Source organism: Equus caballus, chromosome 3, assembly GCF_041296265.1.
Source record: "Equus caballus isolate H_3958 breed thoroughbred chromosome 3, TB-T2T, whole genome shotgun sequence".
Classification (NCBI taxonomy): domain Eukaryota; kingdom Metazoa; phylum Chordata; class Mammalia; order Perissodactyla; family Equidae; genus Equus; species Equus caballus.
Genome location: NC_091686.1, coordinates 5813780 through 5832218, shown reverse-complemented (window position 1 = coordinate 5832218; position 18439 = coordinate 5813780). Strand labels below are relative to the sequence as shown.

Sequence of the window (18439 nt, the reverse complement as noted above, 5' to 3'; positions counted from 1 at the left end):
AAAAACATTTAATAAAATCATAATGTGTCTCCTCAATTTGCATTTCTATTGATTGGCTCCTAAAACTAAATTCACATGACAATAATCCTATGTTTTAAAGAAATGAAAGTAAAAAATTATATAATTGTTAGCAATATTACCACTTGCCATAGCCTTCCAGTATTCCAGTTTCTGTACTAGAAAAATCAATAATCTACTCAAGTTTTTTTTTTGAGCAGGGATGAACTATGCATGTAGTGAGTAAGAAATCAGTGTACCTAATTTATGTAGGCCTTTAAGAACATTCTATACAAAGGTTCTTCTAAAAATAAAGTTACCATGGAAGCAGATGAACTAGTTATGGAGAAATAACCAGTTTATAGAAAAGGAGGAGAAGGTGGATACAGTATGGATTTTTCTTTGATAAAGAATTAATAACTCTACTTAGAGCTTAAACTGATATTCTTGATATTTTTATAAATGACCTGAGAGAAAGAGTAGTGGGAAATTTTTAAATTCAAAGATAAGACAGAAGTGTTCGCAACTTTTCTGGAGGGAAATTTGGAAGGAAATACTTACCATAATTTTAAATGCACATATGCTCTGACCAAGCAATTGCACTTCTGATTTATCTTACAGAAAGCTGTACAAGGCCTGAACGTTCAATCTAGCATTGTTTAGAACAGCAAAAAACTGGAATATTCATTAATGGACAGATAGTTAAATTAACATACATATGATACTATGCAGCAATTTTAAAAATACAGTATTAATTGTATACCAAAGACTAAATTAAAAATTCAAAGATTACATTAAACCTGCTGAATAAAGAAGTGCTAAGATTTTATAAAGTTCTTACCAAATGTCTTGTGTCAGGCCTTGAAGCTTGCAATTGTTCAAACTCTTCTATTTTTGCCAGATCTACATCTTCTTTTAGTTCCCAAGTACTATCTTCATACGGTAATGAGCACCACTTTACTAAGTAGTAAATAACAGGCTGTAAAAAATATTTTTTTCATTTTATCATTTTGAAAAAGAATAGTAAGAAATAGCTTAAATTGAGAATCATTAGAAATGGTTTAAATATACTAACTTACATCGATAAAAACTAATGAATCATTTTTTAGTGTTTTTAGGTCATTAACTTTAAAAAGGTAGTAAGTTTTAACATTTAGAAAGTTTTAGGTTTTTCTTACTTAAAAAATATTTTTACCAAATATTTACCTCACCAGTATCTTTATCTTCACAAAAAGAGACTTCTAACACTCTGTCTACTTCAACATAGTCTGGGTTAAATGGTTCTTCTTCCATCTAAAATTAAAAAGTTACTTAATTGATATTTCACAAAGAAGTAGATAGACAGAAGTAAAATAAAGACAAATTTACTAGCTACTCACTACAGAACAAACACATAAGTTAGACTTCAACTGAATTTCCCCAAAAATGGAATACTTTAATTTTAATTTCCAAAAGACATCTAGGATATTTTTCTATATTATGAATCACCCTGTTATACATAATAAAACCAACCAAATAGCACTAAGAAATGAGGTACTCCAGACAAGTAAGTTACTCGAGAAGATATACTCTTTAAAAATGTCCTAAAGCAGCCTGTGTATCTTTCTTTTGCTCTTTCCTCACGTCGAAGAGTTGAAGACAATCACGCCACCTGTAGGCTCATCTCTGTGGTATCAAACACTCTGTCTACTGACGGTTCCCGTGCTCAAGACCCTCTTACCTAGCTGAATGCAAACTCCCTATCTGAGCTACCACAAAATCAAGTGCACTCATTTACTCTTCAACCTTCTTCTGTATTTCTTCCTCCTGTATTTTCTATCTAGGTTAATGGTAACACAGACCCCTACCCTGTCAGCCCTACTCCGAGTTATACAAGCCAGAAATGGAGAAGTCATTTTAGATTCCCCCTCTTTTTTTTATCACCCACATCTAATAAGTCACCCATTCATACACACTCTACTTTTAACTATTAACTCAAATTGGTTCTTCCTTCCTCATTCTCACTGCCTTCTTATACTTGAACCTTTACAAATAATCTCCTAACTAGTCCCCAACTACTGTCTTACCTCCTTTTAATTCAATTTCACATGGTCCCCAGAGAGATCTTTCTCAAATATAAAACTTACAAATTGCTCCCTTGCTTCAAATCCTTCACTGACTACCCTGTTTGGGGATCACGTCCCCCACATTAGTTTTTTGGGGATAAACAGGATCCTACTTTTTCCTTCAGCCTCATCTCCTAATGCTTTGACACAGCTACACACTAGACTTCATGCTCCAGGAGTACAAAAACACATATTTTTCAAACTCCACATTCTATCACACCTCCATGTTTTTACACTCCTTCTTCTCTCTTCTGAATAGATTGCTGTTCCTTCTCTTGTCTGCTTGGCTGATTCCTACTCATTCCTCAAAGACTTACTTTCAACAGGCTGTCTCAGCTATCTTTGCTGCCCTTCCTCTTCTGCTTAACCTCTAAGTGCTGTAGTACTCCGTGGTTCTGCCTTTAGTTCTCTTCACTATCTTAAACCTTTCCTGAGTGATATTATCATTTCCACGTCTTTATATAGGACACACTTGGTAACAAAGAGCACTGCCTAACACCAGAATGGTAATGTGGTATTTTAAGAAAATCTGCATAATTAAAATTTATATCGTACCTGAGTCAAGTGAGAGAAATTAGTGTTCAAGAAAAATTAAGATTAATAGTTAGGTACTTCTAAAATCTTCAGCTCATTAGAAACTTCTATATCAGAGTGAGGAGGTGAGAAATTTTTGAGGACCTCCAATAATCCATAAACTGACAGGTCATTAGAATCATCAAATTTTTGAAGGAGATTTTATAGTTACAAAAGAAATGCAGTAATGGCAACTTCATGGTGGAAAAGCCTGCCAGATACCAATATAATATAATGATTAAAATTACCATCACTAGTAATGGGGCAAACAAGTATAATGTACCTCCTGAAATGATTCATTTCTGCGGTATTCTCTTAAAAAAATGCATGACCTAAATCCTGAGGAAACATTAGACAATCCCAAATTTAGGGACATTCTATAAAATAACCACCTATTCTCCTAAAAAATGTCCAAGTAATGAAAAACAAAGAAAGACTGATTTAAAGGAGACCTGACAAGTAAATGCAACATGTGACGCTGGGTTGGATTCTGGACCAGAACACACACGCACAATTTTTGGTATAAAAGTATTAGTGAAATATGAATAAAGTCTGTAGATGAGATAATAATACTACATCAATGTTAACTGTTCTATTATTATGTAAGAGAATGTTTTTACAAAATAAATACTGAAGTATGTGCAACTTACTTTCAAACGGTTTAGAAAAAAATGTATAGGCACGGGATAGAGGCAGAGAGAGAGAGAGACGCAGGTGGGCAGAGGCAAAGGGAGAAAGAATGTGAATGATAAAATAAACACAGTAAAATGTTAACATTTAAAGAATCTAGTTAAAATATATGTGAAATTCATTGTACTATTTCTGCAACTTTATTGTTAAAAATAAAGTGTAACAATTTTTCAAATTAAAAAGTCAAAAAAATTTAGATAAATCTAAAACTGCTCTAAAAAGTCTATTAAAAGAAAAGGGAAAAAAATCTTAGAGTAGGAAGAGACATGAAACTAATTAGTGAGGCCTAGATAGGTAAATGGATTATTCCAATGATTCTAAAAGATCATACACACACAAAACTGGTATAGAAAATACGCAATATATTTCATGCACTGAAAAATCTTATTTTCCACTTATTTGCTACATTACCATTTCCTTACTTGAATAACTTCACTGATAAAATTCTTTGAGATATTAACACACCCACATTCAATTCGAAGTATTGAAATACACACTAATTTAAAAATACAAGAGTTATCTACCACTGTGAATTATCAGTGTCTGTTTCAGCTAGCTTCCAAGCTAAAATTGGGGAAAGAAAATTACTATATGTAACTAGCATTTATATTCAAATATCAAAGTTGAAAGCCTAAGACTTAAAATGAATAGTAAGTTTTTATAAATACTACTGCACGTGTTCAGAGTTCAACACAAAATAGTTTCATTAATTTCTTTTTCTTACGTCTGCAAAAAAATGTGCTCTTTGTGCTTGTCTCAATTTGAATCGTTTGATTTTCTGCTGGATCCTTTTATCTTTCAAAAGCTGCTGTTCTGTGGCCCACTCACAGTGAAGATAGGAGCTAAAATTTTTGTAAAAGTAATATATTAGAATGATATAGAAAACCATGTTTTGGTTTTTTTAGATTTATTTTTAATCATAGCATCCAATATGAAATATTATCTTCAACTTTACAAATAGGTAGTTCATCATTTCATTTAATGTCAATAGACTCCATATAATTTCTAAAATAAAGCCATTGTGATCACTACAACCTAAGAAGACTGTAGTCGAAAGGTGTGCAATTTGCCACATAGAAATAGAATGGTAAGCTCAATCATAAGAGGAACAAGATACGATTTATCATTTACTTCTCGATTGTAATAGCTTTCTTAGGATCAGAAAGCTAACTTGTTTTGAAACCAATGTAATTTTCTTTAAAACACTTTCTTTCACTGACGTATAGGAAAAAGTTGGACAAACTCTGAAAAGTTCAACAATAAAAATACAACAAATAATGACTGTAATTTATAAAAGCATATTTTCTAAAGATTCTTACATTTGGGTGTTAATATTTTCTGAAAAAATTCAATTTTAACATGAAAGGTTTTCAAATAGTCTTCATTTTTAATGATTTTTAAGTTCACGCAATAATAAATAATAAAACATTTTAAAATGCAGACTAAATATCATAAATTAACTTAATATATTTAAACATATTAAATTATATTTAAATTAACAGCTTCCTATTATTTTTCTAACTCAAATACTTACTAATTCTTGTATTTTACAAAAAATTCTTCTGTATCAATCATCACTCCAGGTGATATCTAAGAAAGTAAAATCAATAATTATGACTTTAATAATTAATCAGGCCATGGAATATAAAGTGTAAAATGTAATGTACCTATACTTACTTCCTTTTTTACAATTCTAGAAGATAATATTTTGTCCACAATTGCAGCATCTTCTTCACTTGGATTCTCCTATGGAGGGGAAGAAAGAAAATATGATGGCACATTCTGAATATTCCTTTAGTTGCCACTTTGTATGTTTATGAATACACTAAAATTCAACAAACATTTATTTAGCACACGTGCCAGGCACCATGTTAAATGTTAGGAATACAAAAATAGAAAAAGAAACTATTGTTATTATTGTCCTAATCATCACATGCTGCATCATCATCATCGTAAACATATTCTGCTTTTTAATGTGCCAGCCATTATTCTAAGCACTTCACACATATTAACTAATTTAATTCTTGCAACTATACTATGAGGGAGATATTACTATATTCTCCATTTTATAGATTAGGAAGCTCAGGCATGGAGAAGAGAAGTACTTGCCTAACATGTCAGAAATCACTCAGCTGGCGGATGAGTGGTTGGTTCACAATCCAGATATGGGAGATTAAAAGAATTATACAAAGAGGAAAATGCATATGCAAAGACACAGAGGTGTCAAAACATGGCATTTGGGCAACTACATTCATAAAGCCAGAGGATAGAGTACTTGCAGAGAAGTAGCAGAAGATAAGGCCAAAAAATCCATACAAAAGGCTTTATATGCTGTGCTAATCATTATTTTTGTAAGACTTGGGAAACTATTAGAGGAGTTCTCAGTAGAAAAGTACTGTGATCAGGCTTGTAATTTAGATACATTCTGCAGATAAAATAGAGTTTGGAGGAGTTTCAAGAATATATGTCTAGGAGGTGGAAAATAAAGTGACAAATTGGACAAAGAAGCAAAGGGAAAAAAAAGATGAATTCCTAGGTTTTTGATCTTAATAACTTACAGTTCTAAAACTACAATATGGAATCCAGAAGGAAAAGTTGGAGCAGGTTTTAAGGAGGAAAGATAATCAGAGGGTTTTATTCTAAGAATTTATATTGGTTTAAAGCATTTTGTAGTCATAATCCCAAATTCTTACCACAAATAACTGTAAAGGCTGTTCACCAGGTAAAGGAACTGAATTCTTTTTTATTTTCATAGAGCCTTTAACCTCTTCTTCAGATTGTTTCCCTTCTGCATCTTCTGCATATTTTTTTCTTTTAATTTGTCGATTTGATCTTCTTTTCTGTAATGAACCATAAGGATCATATTTATATGATTTATTTTAAAGGACAGATTCTAAAAATGATTACTCCTAGTGTGGCAATTTTGTACATTAAATTTCCAAAACTGTATTCAACATTCATCTTTTCTCATTTTTCCTTTTAAATAAAGATTATAATTTGCCCTTTGTCACAGGCTTAAAGTCTTTAGTTTTACTTCCTAATGTTCCAAATAACAAAGATCAGTAATACCTTTATTACTTTTCTTTAGAAATTGTTGAGAATAAAACGATTTGTTTTATTTAACTATTTCACACCTTGGGAAAAAGATATTTTATTAGTAATATCTTTATGCTTTATTACCTTTCTTTATAAACTATTGTTAAGAAGAGTAAAAAGGTATGTGTTTTATTTAGCTATTTCATAGGTTAGGCAACATATTTTAAACTATTAACACTTGCACAGTTTTTGCCCAAAATCTAAAAAGTGCATCAAATGAATACTGGTTAAATAATTAATCAGGGGCAAAAAACTAGAAGAAGAAACTAAGTAATATTTGTTACAAAACCCACGAGCTTGTGTTTAAAACAGTATAGAACAAAATAATGTAAAATGTTTTAAAAGAGATACACAAAATAATAAAATATTAAATCTACCAAATAATTAAATGTGAATAAAGGAGGAACCACTGTTTTACTAACTTTCCTAGCTTCCCTTAAAAATAAAGAACATCACTGTCATAAAAACAGAAGTAGGCCTTTTAAAAAGTATTGCATGTAATAACAATTTTTAAATAATCTACGTAATTTAAAATCAGGTATCAAATACACATGGCTTTACTTACCTCCCTAAATATCTAATATTTGATGTTCCCACTATAAAAACAAAATCTCATATTGGTTGGAAAATCCCAAAGAATTTAGCTTTGCTTTTTTCTGCCTCCCCAAAATCTCACGGGTAGAGGCATCTCAGGCAACTGCTCTATTGCTCAACATTTGGTAAATCCACCCCTTCTTCCTTTTTCTATTCCATTTTCTTCTATATATTTAGTAACTCTCATGACATCTCCCCAAAATGTAACCAGCAAAATAACCCATGTGTTCGCCTTTTGGTTTCTGCCAATGTCTTCAATTTGGTAGGTCATTTATATTTCCATAGCCATGACAAAAATGGCTCAATTAGTGCAGCGGTATGGGGCCAAACTGTTACTTGCATCCAGAAAGGTTGCACTGGCCTTTAATGTACTTCTGACTCTTTCTCTTGAGTAGTAATATAGTGAGAGAAAGAAAGGCACTAATATGGTAAGTTAGCTCAGCCAAATGTAGCAGACAAGTCCACAGCTCATTTAGGATGGGTCACCATCTCTTGGCCACGAAGACATTTACATTTTCAAAACTCAACGTAACACTTTTGTTAATACGGGAGACAGGAACGTGGCATATAAAAATTATTATAAAAGGACTTCTAGAAACCCAATTTTCCCACATCCTATTTTGAAAAATCTGTGAAACACTTATTATTTTCTTGCGGGGGGAGGAATTCTATGGATCTCTAATCTAATACTAGGCAAAGGAATGTTTAGAGATCTGTTACTGGCACCATACAGTTCTGAATGTTCAAGAATAGTTTAATAATCAACAGTGACATTATTATTCTAACAATAACATGTATTACCAATGCTATGTCTGAGTGGGAATAAATCTTCTAAATAATCAAGCTTGAGAACAATTCAGCATACTTTTAGAAGATTCTGTTAGATGTTTGCAACATTAAAATTTCCTTTCTGGTCACTTAGGTATCTATTAGTACTTTGAAATGCTTCACTTAAATCTTTAGTAAATAGTAAGCGAGTGGTCTAAAAGAATCCTTTGAACTCACAAAAGTGTACATTTAGTTAATTCTTCACAAGATAGAATGAAAGCCACTCATTTACTGCTTCCTCATCATATGAAGACTTTACCAGTCTAAAAGGTTAATTTAAAAGTCTATGAGTTATAAGATTATAGCTGATTTCACCATAAATTATGTTTCACTAGAGCATATATTACACATTAGGCAAAGACAAACAGGGTGCCACTCTCACCAAATATCTTTCTCTGTCATACAATATCTCTACTACTTAAAAAAAAAGCAACCAAAAAAACCTAATTTGATGTCCACATTTTGGGCTAATGTGCTTTTTTCTGGCTTTGTTTCTCCATAATGTTTTTCAAAGTACAATTTAAAATACTGACAAAATCTTTCTTCAAACGTATTTTTTCTAGCTTTTTTCTTCTCATGTCTTAAAGGCTGAAGACATATCAGTCCACAGCACTTGACACAGAGGTCAGAAATATTATGTTTTTTAAGCATATATTTTTGATGACTAATTTTTTAATGACTAATACTTCATTACGATAATAACATATTACCTATTTCTCATAATAATCCTAACAGAATCTGCTGAAGGGGCTTTTGAAAAAAAATTTAAGTCTCTAAAAAGGGTCAGACCATTGAACTACTCTCTACTAAGATTAAAAGGTAAAAAATTAAATGTCAGATTAACATTTTTAGATTTCCAAACCTTAAGATTAAATTACTTTTCAAGCCTTCAAAACTTGGCAATCCATTGTGGTTGAAAGCTACATGGACCTTTCTATCATTTATTTATATAATGAAACATTTAAATATACCAATAATATAGATTTAACATTGTTTATTAGAAAATATTTTTTTCCTTCTCATTTTTCTGTGTTAAATGAACACATCTGTCAAACAACCTATAATACTACAGTGACGGGTATGGAAGAAATGTGCATGTTAACCTATTCTATCATTTCATTGTTTGGTAATTACATGATAGAAAAATGGCCAGCATTATTCTAGTAAAAATTAAAGTAAATTTTCTCACGTTTAATTATAAGTTTGCCTAAGTTACTGATGACATGTGAAGAAAAAGCCAGGCCATATAATATGAGGAGCTTCAGTCACTGCCCTTACCTCAACTCTTGCAGCAGCCCAGGAGCCTTGAGCCACTACTCTCCCATTGGATAAGAAGCTGCATAAGGAAGAAGAAAGGCCATTCAGGGGCTTTCTGGCCCCATAATTCAACAACTGCCACCACCCCTACGGCCTATAGGTCATACTTTAATTATTGGAGAGCAGAGGGTGGCCTGAATTATTATGACCTTCATTATATATATATTTTTTAACTTCACAAGCTTATTTTGAATATCCACCTATTCACAAATTTTTTTAAAAAAGGCAAAATGCACAGTATTTTTGTTTGCAGTAGGGGATTTTTAATATAATTGTTTTTGACAGAAGCAGACCAAAGGAATTATCTCTAGGGATGATTCAATCCATTTGCTTTATCATTTGTATGTGATTTTAAAAATTAATATCTCCATCATTAAATTTATTCAGAAGTACTTTATAAGTACAGGATAATAACAGCAGATACTTCTCCATACTAAAAGCCATCAGGGACTTTGGATTGTTACTTAACCTCTCTGGGCTTCAGTTTCATTATCTGAAATACGAGGGGTTTGGAGAGGATATGTAAGTTTCCTCCCAGGTCTAACATTCTATGGTAATACTAGTAGGAGCATATTGTAATAATGCTGTCATATACATTCTACCATACAATAAAATGTATTTTCACTATTAAACTACAGTATGAATATCCATAAAGCAGTATTATGCTATCTAAATAATTCTACCAGTGCTTCATTTCTCAGAAAAAATTTTAATACTCACTTGAGAATCTTCCTCTTTGAGTGTATGCTGTGGCATCTGCTCTGCATCAGATATCTCATCTGAAGACTCATTCTTTCTTTTTTGTTTCTTACCCAACGTAATAATGAGTTTGCTGTTTCAAGAGAAAAAGAGTAAACAGTAAGAACTCTTTGCATTTTTCCATTTTTGCTCAAATTAAGATTGTCAGGATAAACTTTCTTCCATTTTATATCTCTTGAATGTTCAACCAAAGATGATAATTATCATGAAATCCAAAAATACTTTTTCAAAACAAAAACTGTATTCTAATGGAACAAATACAGACCAATATACAGTTAACAATTTCTAAGCACGGCAAGGCAGTCAAGTTCTATCACATGTTTCTTAGGCTCAATATTATTTTTCATGGGCAAAATGTCAGGTGATGTAACTATAATTAGTAATTAATTCATTTTTTATTATCTTATATATTTGGAATGAGGGATTTTTTTCCTTCTACCTCTTCCTAAACACAAATTCTACTTAATGTCCTTGAATCCTACCTATTCCCTAAAAGCCTCTACCTCTTTCTACCTACAGTAATTTCTCCTTTACTTAAAATACTCTTAACAATTAATTGTTCTTTAATTATTTCATTTATGTTAAGGTTTATCTTAGCTAGAGTATACGTTCCTAGAGAGTAAAAACTTCCTTTTACTTTTTTGTGTGTGTGAGGAAGATTGTCGCTGAGCTGCGGCAACCTTCCTCTATTTTATGTGAGATGCCACCACAGCGTGGCCTGACAAAGTGGTGTGTAGGTCTGCACCGGGATCTGAACCTGCGAACCCCAGGCCGCCAAAGCAGAGCACACAAACTTAACCACTACACCCCTCCTTTTACTTTATATATTTCCACAATATGTACACGTTTACCTGCCTGTTTTTCTGATGTATCTATGCATATGTTTATGTGTATATATATGTTAATATTTACACACACATAGAAAATACAAATGTCTAAAATGAAAGTATGCTTTTCATTTTTTTTCCTGATCAGAGGTAGAAGTACAGAGCTCCCACATTTCCTCATGTGGTCTAACAGATGGGAGGGCATGATGTTAAAGCACCATACTAATCACAAACTATGCTAATTGCTAACCAAGAAAATTCTATGTTAAAAATCAGTATTCCAAACACAGAAAACTCCCCAAATAGTTTCAGGTATGATAAAGCAAAAAGATATTAGAATGTTTTTTTATTGTGATAAACAGTGGTTTATAACATTATATAAATTTTGGGTGTACATCACTATATTTCGATTTCTGTGTAGATTACATCAGGTTCACCAAAGACTATTTACAATCCATCACCATACACATGTGCCTAATCACCTCTTTTGCCCTCCTCCCTCCCTGCTTTCCCTCTGGTAACCACCAATCCAGTCTCTATCTCTAGGTGTTTAGTAGTTGTTGTTTTTATCTTCTATTTATGAGTGAAACCATATGGTATTTGGCTTTCTCTCTCTGACTTATTTTGCTTAGCATAATACCCTCAAGGTCCATCCATGTAGTCATGAATGGCCAGATTTCATCCCTTTTTTTATGGCTGAGTAGTATTGCACTGTGTATATACCACATCTTTAGCCATTCATCCCTTGATGGGTAGTAGGTTGCCTCCAAGTCTTGAGTAATGTGAATAATGCTGCAGTGAACAGAGGGGTGCATATATCTTTACGCATTCATGTTTTCATTCTTTGGATAAATACTCAGCGGTGGAATAGCTGGATTGCATGGCAGTTCTAGTCTCAAGTTTCTGGGGAATCTCCATATGGTTTTCTATAGTGGCTGCACCAGTTTGCACTCCCAGCAGCAGTGTATGAGCATTCCCTTTTCTCCACATCCTCTCTAACACTTATTTCCTGTCTTGTTAATTAAAGCCATTCTGACAGGTATGGGGTGATACCTCATTGTAGTTTTGATTTGCATTTCCCTGATAATTAGTGATGTTGAACATCTTTTCATGTGCCTACTGGCCATCTGTATATCTTCTTTGGAGAAATGTCTATTCAGATCTTTTGCCCATTTTTTAATTGGGTTTTTTGGAAGATTAGCCCTGAGCCAATCCTCCTCTTTTTGCTGAGGAAGACTGGTCCTGAGCTAACATCCATGCGCATCTTCCTCCACTTTATATGTGGGACACCTACCACAGCATGGCAAGCCAAACGGTGCCATGTCCGCACGCGGGATCCGAACTGGTGAAACCCGGGCCGCCGAAGTGGAATGTGTGTACTTAACTGCTGCACCATTGGGCCGGCCCCTAGTTTTGTTGTTGTTGAGATGTATGAGTTCCTCATATATTTTGGTTATTAACCCCTTATCAGATGTATGCTTTCCAAATATCTTCTCCCAATTGTTAGGTTGTCTTTTTTGTCTTGTTGACGGTTTCCTTTGCTATGCAGAAGCTTTTTGGTTTGTTGTAGTCCCATTTGTTTACTTTTTTCTATTGGTTCCCTTGCCCGATCAGACATGGCACTTGAAAATATGCTGCTGAGACTGATGTCGAAGGGTGCACTGCCTATGTTTGCTTCTAAAAGTTTCATAGTTTCAGGTCTTACATTTAAGTCTTTAGTGAATGTTGAGTTAATTTTTGTGTACGGTGTAAGATAATGGTCTACTTTCATTCTTTCGCATGTGACTGTCCAGTTTCCCTAGCACCATTTATAGAAGAAACTTTCCTTTCTCCCTTGTATGCTCTTGGCTCCCTTGTCGAAAATTAGCTGTCCATTGATGTGTGGGTTAAATCACACTTAAAAAGCTAAAGTGGAAGTTAGCATTGGATGTAAAGTGAACACAAAGGAAGAAGTTCTTATGTTTAAGAAGAGCAAAGGAGGCTTTACAGAAAAGGTAGTTTGAGATAGGAATTGAATGATGAAAGGGAGTTCAACAGGTAGTGAAAGAAGTTGTCGAGCACATTTCAGGTAGGGAGATATCAGAGAAAAATGAGGAGAACAGGCAGTGATAAGAGCATGTCAGGAACATACAGAGTACTGAAGGAGGAAGCAGAGAGACGGCCATCTAGATAGGGTGAAGATTGCAGAAGGCCTTGCATAATATGCAAGGAGTTAACATTTTAGTTTAAGACCAAAGCTCCATAAAGCAGGAATTTAAAAGGAATCTATCTGTCTTGTTTACCATTAACAACAAATGGCACTGAGATATTTCTGAATGAATGAAAAGAAAATAGAGCAATTAGAAGACATGAGAATTTTAAATACAGTCATGTGTTACTTAATGACAGGGAAATGTGTCATTAGGCAATTTGGTTGTTGTGTGAACATTCATGGAGTGCACTTACACACACCTAGATGGTATAGCCTACCACAAACCTAGGCTATATTGGTACTAGTATTATGGGACCACCGTCATCTATGTGGTCTATCATTGACTGAAATGTTGTTATGCAGCACGTGACCATAAATAAGCTCTGGGGCTGTAATGTATAGCATGGTGACTATAGTTAACAATACTGTATTGTATATTTTTAAGTTGCTAAGAGAGATCTTAAACGTTCCCATTGCAAGAAAAAAAATTCTAACTACATGAGGTGATGAATGTTAACTAAACTTACTGCAGTAATAATTTCAAAATATTATGTGGGGGACTGGAATTGGCCACCCCAAGATATGTCTCTTTGGCATGAGGATTATTTTGGGCTGGTTACTTAAAAAAACTGCATACAGGAAAGCAACTCTGAAAAGCAGAATTTACTTACCCTTTGTTAAGAGACATTTACATTGTAAAGGAAATCTCCATCTGTAAAGGTGTCTCCCTCTCCGTACCAGGAAGAAGGGGGGATGACCTTATCTCTAGAAACTCTTAAATCTGCATCTTCTTTACCGTACTTGTCTGGTAATCTCCCGTAACTGATTGCCCCCACCCCCAACAGCCTCCTTCGTCTTTAGCTGAAGATGATATTTAAGGTGGTGGCTTCAGCCATTTTGGCGAGTTGCTCAGGTTGCCTGAGCCTCTCCCATGTATATATTTTATAAAGCTTTGTTTCATTTTCTCCTGTTATTCTGTCTCATGTGAATTTAATTCGTTCTCCGGCCAGAAGAACCCAGAGTGGGTAGAGGAAATGTCTTCCTCCCCTACATACACGTATATCAAATCTATAAATCATGTTGTACATTTTAAATGAATACAATGTTAACATGTCAATTATATCTCAATACAATTGGGGGAAAAAGAAGTTTAAGCAAGAGAGCAATGCAACTAGAAGGAAGCGAAATGCAAGGCAGGGAAATCAGTGATAACGGAAATGACAATTCAAGTGAGAGATGAAAAGTGCAATATAAGGCCATGGCAATGTGCACGAAGAGGTAAAGAAAGATACAATTTTTTATTTTGGAAGCAGAACCAATAGGACTTGGTTATTGACTGGATGGCTAGATGTGAGGTCAGAAAAAAATTCTAGAATGATTTATTCCCAGGTTATTCTTGTATTGGTATGATTATATTACCTTCAACAGGATAATGGTAATTCTTACTTGGTATCTCACCTGCACTCTTCTCAGTATGTGAAGAAAGTAAGTAAGAGTAAAAATATAGCTTATGTTGGAACCAGGAAATCAGAGGAAGCACAAAAAGACATTCTGAAACAACATTAAGGAACTAACCACTATGGTTAGTTCCTCCCCCTTCTGGTCCCTTTTCCTTACTCTGGTTTCCTTGCTAAAATAAAAGTCTCTCTTGAGGTCATATCAGATACCACATGATCTTGCTCTTCCTCCGTCTCATCACAGTTCTCAAAAGAAGTTCTCTATGCTGACTGTTTCAGTTTCATTCCTCAACCCACTATAATCTGAACTCTTAAAACCATTTTTCATATTCAGAGCTTCTATTTATTCAGTGTTTACTAAGTCAGCCTCTGCTGACTTTACATGCATTCTCTCACTTGATGTTTATACAATTCTGAAAAGGCAAATACTGTTATTTTATAAGAAGAGGAAATTGAGGCTTAGAGAAATTAAATAACTTGTTTAAAGTCACACCAATAGTAAGAATAGAGATAGAAATTAAGTATGCCTCACTCCAAAGCTTGAACTCCTAATGTCTAAGGCCACAAATGATCTTTCTAATGCCAAATCCAATAGAAATTTAAAAAGTTTTATCTACCAGCATATAACTAATTACTTTTTCTTTTTCTGCACCCTTTTTCCTCCATGAAATAAGACTCTTCTGGTTCTCACTAAACTTCTTTCCCTCCTCTTGCTCCACCTATTCTTAGTATCTGGTTTTCAGCAGGATTCAGCCCTGGACAACTCTTTCCTGCCAGTCCCGTAAACTTTGGTACTTTTCTCAAAGTTCTGTCTTCAGCCTTCTTCCCTCTCCATATACTAGGAGATTTAACTGAATCTATTCTTAACTACCACTTAGAAGATTCTAAAATCTCTTATCTCTAGTTCAGAGCTTTCCCCCAAGCCTCAGATTTATAAATCGTTTACTGGATATATACATATGGATATCCCACAGATATCAGAATCTCAAAATGCCCCCAAATGCCAGCTCTCATTTTTCCTAAACCTAATAGTCCACTAATATTAAAGTATAATGTAAATTGAGAAAAGCACACATCAAAAGAGTACAGCTCAGTGAATTTTCTCAGATGAACATAAATATGTAGCCAACTTCAAGATCAAGAAATAAGACATCATTAGTTTCCCAGAAGTCTCCTCCTATGCCTCCTCTTCCATTAACAACCTCCTCCTAAGGGGAACCACTATGCTGATTGCGATTACTTAATACAACCTAAGGCACTTGTGTAGATGATTTTCAATGGTAAGGTCAGGGATAACCCTAAGAAAAATTAGGTAGTAGAGATATATATTTGATGCATTCCTTCATTTGCTATTCATCTTCAAACCTAAATCCATGTGTTAGACTAGTCTGTAGATGAGAACAAGCTAGTAAAAGGAAAGTTTAGTTACATAAATAACAATTTCCTATGAAACACAAATCAAGGTCTGTTAATACTCTTCAATATATTCCTTACAAAGGCATCTTCTCGGTGTTGGGTAGCCAAATGATTTATGTGAAATACATTTTGATACAGGATCTATGTGGCTGCTTAAAGGCTCACATCCCACTGAATAAACTTCAATGAAATCAGAAGCAGAAATATTTAAATCTTTTTGCATTTATGAATAACTATGAAGAGCTTCGATTGTTCCTGTCTAGTGGTATAAGGTAATTAAATGAGAACTCTCTAAGGACAGTGGACCAAGCTGCTTAAACATTATTTTTATAGATAAATATTGCCTAAATCTCTAGAAAAGAAATACTAATAAGTGTTGCCAAATCAATCTTAAACACTCAGCCTTCTTGGTGAAGGGGTGTAGGTTAGATAAAAATGTTTGCCATAATATCTTAGATAAACCTTTATTATATTAATTTGGAAAATGTACTGTAAAAAAATATTTATTTTTTTTAATTTTCCATACATTCTGTATTTTCCTTCAATATTGTTCTATAGGCCCAGAATAGCATCTTATTTCATAAACTTATTAACCAGTCTTAACCCATTCAAAAGTCTTTTTCAAATCCTAACTTTCTAAGAGATATTTCAGATATAGTAGTTTCCTATTAAACCTTTCAAAGTCCAAAACATTTACACTTGTCCTTTCTGTTCAAAAAAGGTACATTTCCATGGTAGGAAAAAAGTTGATTCTAAAACCTGGAGTCATTATTTACTGACAAAATTCTGAGTAAAAAAGAGATATATTTTAGGATTTAAAAACTAGGGTTACTTACATAGAACACTGATTCTTGGAAACAATGAAGTTGCATCAGTTTATTCTAAGTTCTAAAATGGTATATAGGTGACACTACGAAGGGGAACAAAAATTAGGTTGGTATTGGTTAGTAATTCCTAAATGTGTGGTGAGTAAGGCTTCATTAGAAGGCTGTCTGTTAAAAATAGAGATGCCTAGTTAGAAAAGATGAGATAAACCCAAATTGAGAGACATAACTGGCCAATATGCTTCAAAATTGAAAATATCATAAAAAACAAAGACTTCAGAACTGCCTCAAATTAGAGGAGTGTAAGGAGACATGACAGCAAAATGAAATGAAGGATCTGAAATGGAACCCGGCCAAGAAAAATGGTACAACTGACAAAATTTCCATGAGGTCTCTAAATAAGTTAATAGCATTTCGTAAGTGTTTACTTCCTGGTTTTGATAACTGTGTTTTCGTTACACAAGATGTTAATTTTGAGGAAGCTTGGTGAAGAGCCTAAGGGAACTCTGCCCTATTTTTGCAAGTCTAAGATCAGTTCAGAATAAAAAGTAAAAAAATACAGATTTGTAGGTCTTAATCCCAGGATTCTGATCTACTAAGTGGGACTCTACTAAGACTTCTAAGAAATTCTGAGAGATTCTTATGTTCAACAGGCTTTGGAACCACTGGCTGAGAAACGTACAGAAAACTCTATGGACAAATATTCAGGATAATACAACTATTTTACATTTATAGAACACAAAATATCAAAGTGCTTTTGCCTACAATCTCTCAATTGATCTTGAGAAAAACTGTGAGATAGGCAAGGCAGGTGCTGCTCCCATTATACTAACAGGGAAAACTTCAGCTCCAAAAAAATGAAATAAAGTGCCAAAGTCACAAATTTAGTAAAAGATAATAAATGTCTCTTTATTCCTAGTCTACTACTTCCAACATATCTTACTGATTTTAAAATAAAATGATTATACTACAACCAGTCAATAGATATTTAATATCAATAAACATAATTTAATGAATAAAGAGAAATATAAAACTATATTATCTTTTAGTAAATTATTAAGGTTGAAGATTATCTGACTTTCGAACAACCAGAAATTTCTATTGCTAGTACAATGACAAATGATAGCTGTAAATTTTATCTGAAGAAAATTAGATGATCCCAAAGCAGAAAAAGTAAAATAAAATCACTTAAGTAAAATACTCAATTACCAAAGAGCATTCCATTCTTCCATCTTGGATCACAAAGAGTTCACTACATTAATTGTAAAATTAAATTTCATAAAAATACAACAAAAATTTCATCATAGATACATTCTTCAAATAACCTGATAGTTTGCTATTCTTAGAAATATCACTAAAGCAATACAGAATATATTAATAATAAAGGCTTTATGCAAGTTTTGTTTTTTTAAAACATTAAAGAGATCTGTTATCAATGTTAGCAGACTGCAGCAACAGATATTAAGGCAAGCAAAAGAACTAAATATCAAAACATAGCTTGTTTCAGACAGCAAAGGGCAATTTAAAACTAAGTATAAATTTGAAATGTTAATTCATCTGATAAGTACAGGCACTAGAAAACCTCAGTGTTTATACTTGATGTCTATATTTGATTTTCAGATGTAATTTATGCACTCATCTAAATCCTGCCCACATGTTATTAGTAGAGGCTGTGTAACAAGCTGCGTTCTACACAGTGTCAATCTGTAATTGCCCCCTGTTGATTCTCTCATTGCAATAATTGGACAAACAATGAATCTTATCC

At 33.4% G+C, this 18439-nt stretch overlaps 1 protein-coding gene across 12 annotated transcripts in view; it reads right to left on the bottom strand.

Moving 5' to 3' along the window:
- CHD9 (chromodomain helicase DNA binding protein 9) overlaps positions 1-18439 on the bottom strand; it is a 232292-nt gene that overhangs the window by 79477 nt on the left and 134376 nt on the right. For all 12 annotated transcript variants that reach the window (XM_023636982.2, XM_023636978.2, XM_023636977.2 and 9 more), the window contains 7 exons: positions 9921-10032; positions 6059-6205; positions 5043-5111; positions 4900-4955; positions 4090-4207; positions 1204-1290; positions 839-976 (listed from right to left, as the gene is read on the bottom strand). In XM_023636982.2, coding sequence (XP_023492750.1) covers positions 839-976; positions 1204-1290; positions 4090-4207; positions 4900-4955; positions 5043-5111; positions 6059-6205; positions 9921-10032 — 727 coding nt within the window. The remainder of the gene's footprint in view (positions 1-838; positions 977-1203; positions 1291-4089; positions 4208-4899; positions 4956-5042; positions 5112-6058; positions 6206-9920; positions 10033-18439) is intronic.